Source organism: Scomber japonicus, chromosome 22 (assembly GCF_027409825.1).
Source record: "Scomber japonicus isolate fScoJap1 chromosome 22, fScoJap1.pri, whole genome shotgun sequence".
Taxonomy (NCBI): domain Eukaryota; kingdom Metazoa; phylum Chordata; class Actinopteri; order Scombriformes; family Scombridae; genus Scomber; species Scomber japonicus.
In genome coordinates this window covers 8,394,447-8,396,612 of record NC_070599.1, presented here as the reverse complement: position 1 = coordinate 8,396,612, position 2,166 = coordinate 8,394,447, and the positions used below count along the sequence as shown (strand labels likewise).

The 2,166-nt window shown below is 46.0% G+C and overlaps 1 protein-coding gene across 1 annotated transcript in view; it reads left to right on the top strand.

Annotated features, from left to right (window-relative positions):
- The first annotated feature begins 607 nt into the window (after positions 1-607).
- The window catches only part of fgf11a (fibroblast growth factor 11a), an 82,272-nt gene continuing 80,713 nt past the window's right edge, over positions 608-2,166 (top strand). The window contains exon 1 of the mRNA XM_053343000.1: positions 608-800. Coding sequence (XP_053198975.1) covers positions 608-800 — 193 coding nt within the window. The remainder of the gene's footprint in view (positions 801-2,166) is intronic.

The window sequence follows — 2,166 nt, the reverse complement described above, 5'->3', positions numbered from 1 at the left end:
CAGCAGGACTGAACAAGTTGACGGGACTATATTTGATTTTTGTTTGGGTCCGGTTTCACAATGCGGCGGATGGTTTGGTCGTTGAACCCTTTCGGACGGGGTTGAGTCAAACTTCCTTGGAGCTCCAGGAGGGGGGTAAGGGTACACTTGGACTGGGACCAGAGGCGCTAGGGGACATCAGCTACAGCTCACTGTTTTTTTGGGTGGATAACAACATGACCTGTCCCAACAGAGGAGGAGTGACGTATCGAGGCTTCACTGGAATCTGACTTGCAAACAAACAGAAGGACATTTAAAGGCGAACGCATCAATCCCGACCTCAACAAGCTTCAGCTGTGTTTGGTTTTGGGTGGGCCTTTGAGAGATCCACCCCTCGTTCCTCCACCTCCTCCTCTTCTCCCCTACCTCTCCCTCTTTTTCTGCCTTTCTCTCCGCCGGCCCCGGTCAATCCTCCGAAGCCCCCTCCTCCGCTCTGCACCCCTCCCTCAGCGGTGCTCCGTCGCCCTGGGTGAGCGGGCAGGGGGGTGGCCCACGGTACCCCCCGACACCTGGGCGCCACCGAGCCGCCAGAGGCTGGTGAGGCGGCGGCAGGGTCAGCGCTGGGAAGATGGCCGCTCTCGCCAGCTCCCTAATTCGCCAGCGCAGGGAGGTCAAGGACCCCCAGGCAAACCGGCAGATCGCCAGCAAGCGGAAGCCATGCCCCAAGAGCAACAAGTCACTCTGCCAAAAGCAAATCCTCATATTAATATCGAAGGTTCGACTATGTGGCAGTCGAGGGAGAAAAATGGAAAAAAGACCGGGTGAGTTCCAAAAAGGCCTTCCAATTAAAATCTCCCGTTTTCCCACTTTTCCTCCTAACCTCCTTCCTTCCTGCACCCTGTTCATCTTCTCTTCTTCTCTGCTCCATTTTTCTGCCTGTACTGGATAACTGGATTTTGATGGTTGACTTGCCAGACTACAGATTAATCCTCAACTCAAAAGCCTCAATAGAGAACATCCACTGCCTGTAATTTCTAGTTCAGGGCTTAATCTGAATCTGGGAAACATCCCAGCCAATCTTCCTGGTAGCTGCACACAGCATGTCCTGTATTTATGATAGAGGAGCTTGTAGAGGGGAATGGATGGGAGTAAATTCCCGCTTAATGCACACACAGATCTGTACCACTGACCAGAAGCATGACACGGCTCCTCTTGTGACTGTGTGCTGATGACTTTGTCGAAGCACATGTCAACACACGGACACACACACAATGGTAATCTGCAAGCACACAATGAACTTGGCTCATACATACAGTGATTTACCGTGATATAAAAATGTCAAGAGGCGCCTCATTTGCGATTCTGGGGGCCATTACTCTCCCCACGCTTCCCCCAAGGCAACTGAAACACAGTGCAGCCTAATTTGTCTTGTGTGTTTGCATATTAAATGTAATTGCAAAATTATTCATTGTGGCTAAATGAGACAATGACGCTTGATTTGTGCAATGAGTGCGTCTGTGGTGCATATGGTGATGTTTTTTTAAAAATGTATTTATTTTTTTAACATTACGAGCTCAAGAGAAATTGGGTTTTGAAAGTAGTGCCTCTGTTAGTGTCGTGCTGTGTTTTTAGTGTCGATGACTTATAGTTCTTCAGAGGTTCTGTTGACTTTCCAAATCCTTTGGATCCATTTCAAAATATATTTCTAAATTTAGAGAAGGTGACTGAGCAGTAAACACACACACACACACACACACACACACACACACACACACACACACACACACAAGTGGTGTAGGCTATTTATCCACGAACAAAATGTTCTTTTGCAGTCGTTTGTTTTTTAAATGTCCAGTTTCAATATTTGTTTTATTTTGGTAAGTGATCAAATCGGCCAGCTTTTTGCCCTTTTCAGGCATCACATTTCCTTTTTCTCTGTCTAGGGATTCTTACTGAAGTTTTTTTTCTTTTTGGGAGTCAATTTGGATTTTTATTATTTTTTTATAGTAATTTTGGATTTCATTTTACATTTTTAAAATCTATGTTAAAGTCAATTTAGCTTTTTCGTCATCATCAGTTCTTTCATTGAGAAATATTTTGATTCATATAAAACTGAATGTCAGTGTATGCATGTTGGTCCTGGAGTGCTTGTCCGTACCTCACCAGTGTACCCTCCTGCACTTCAAT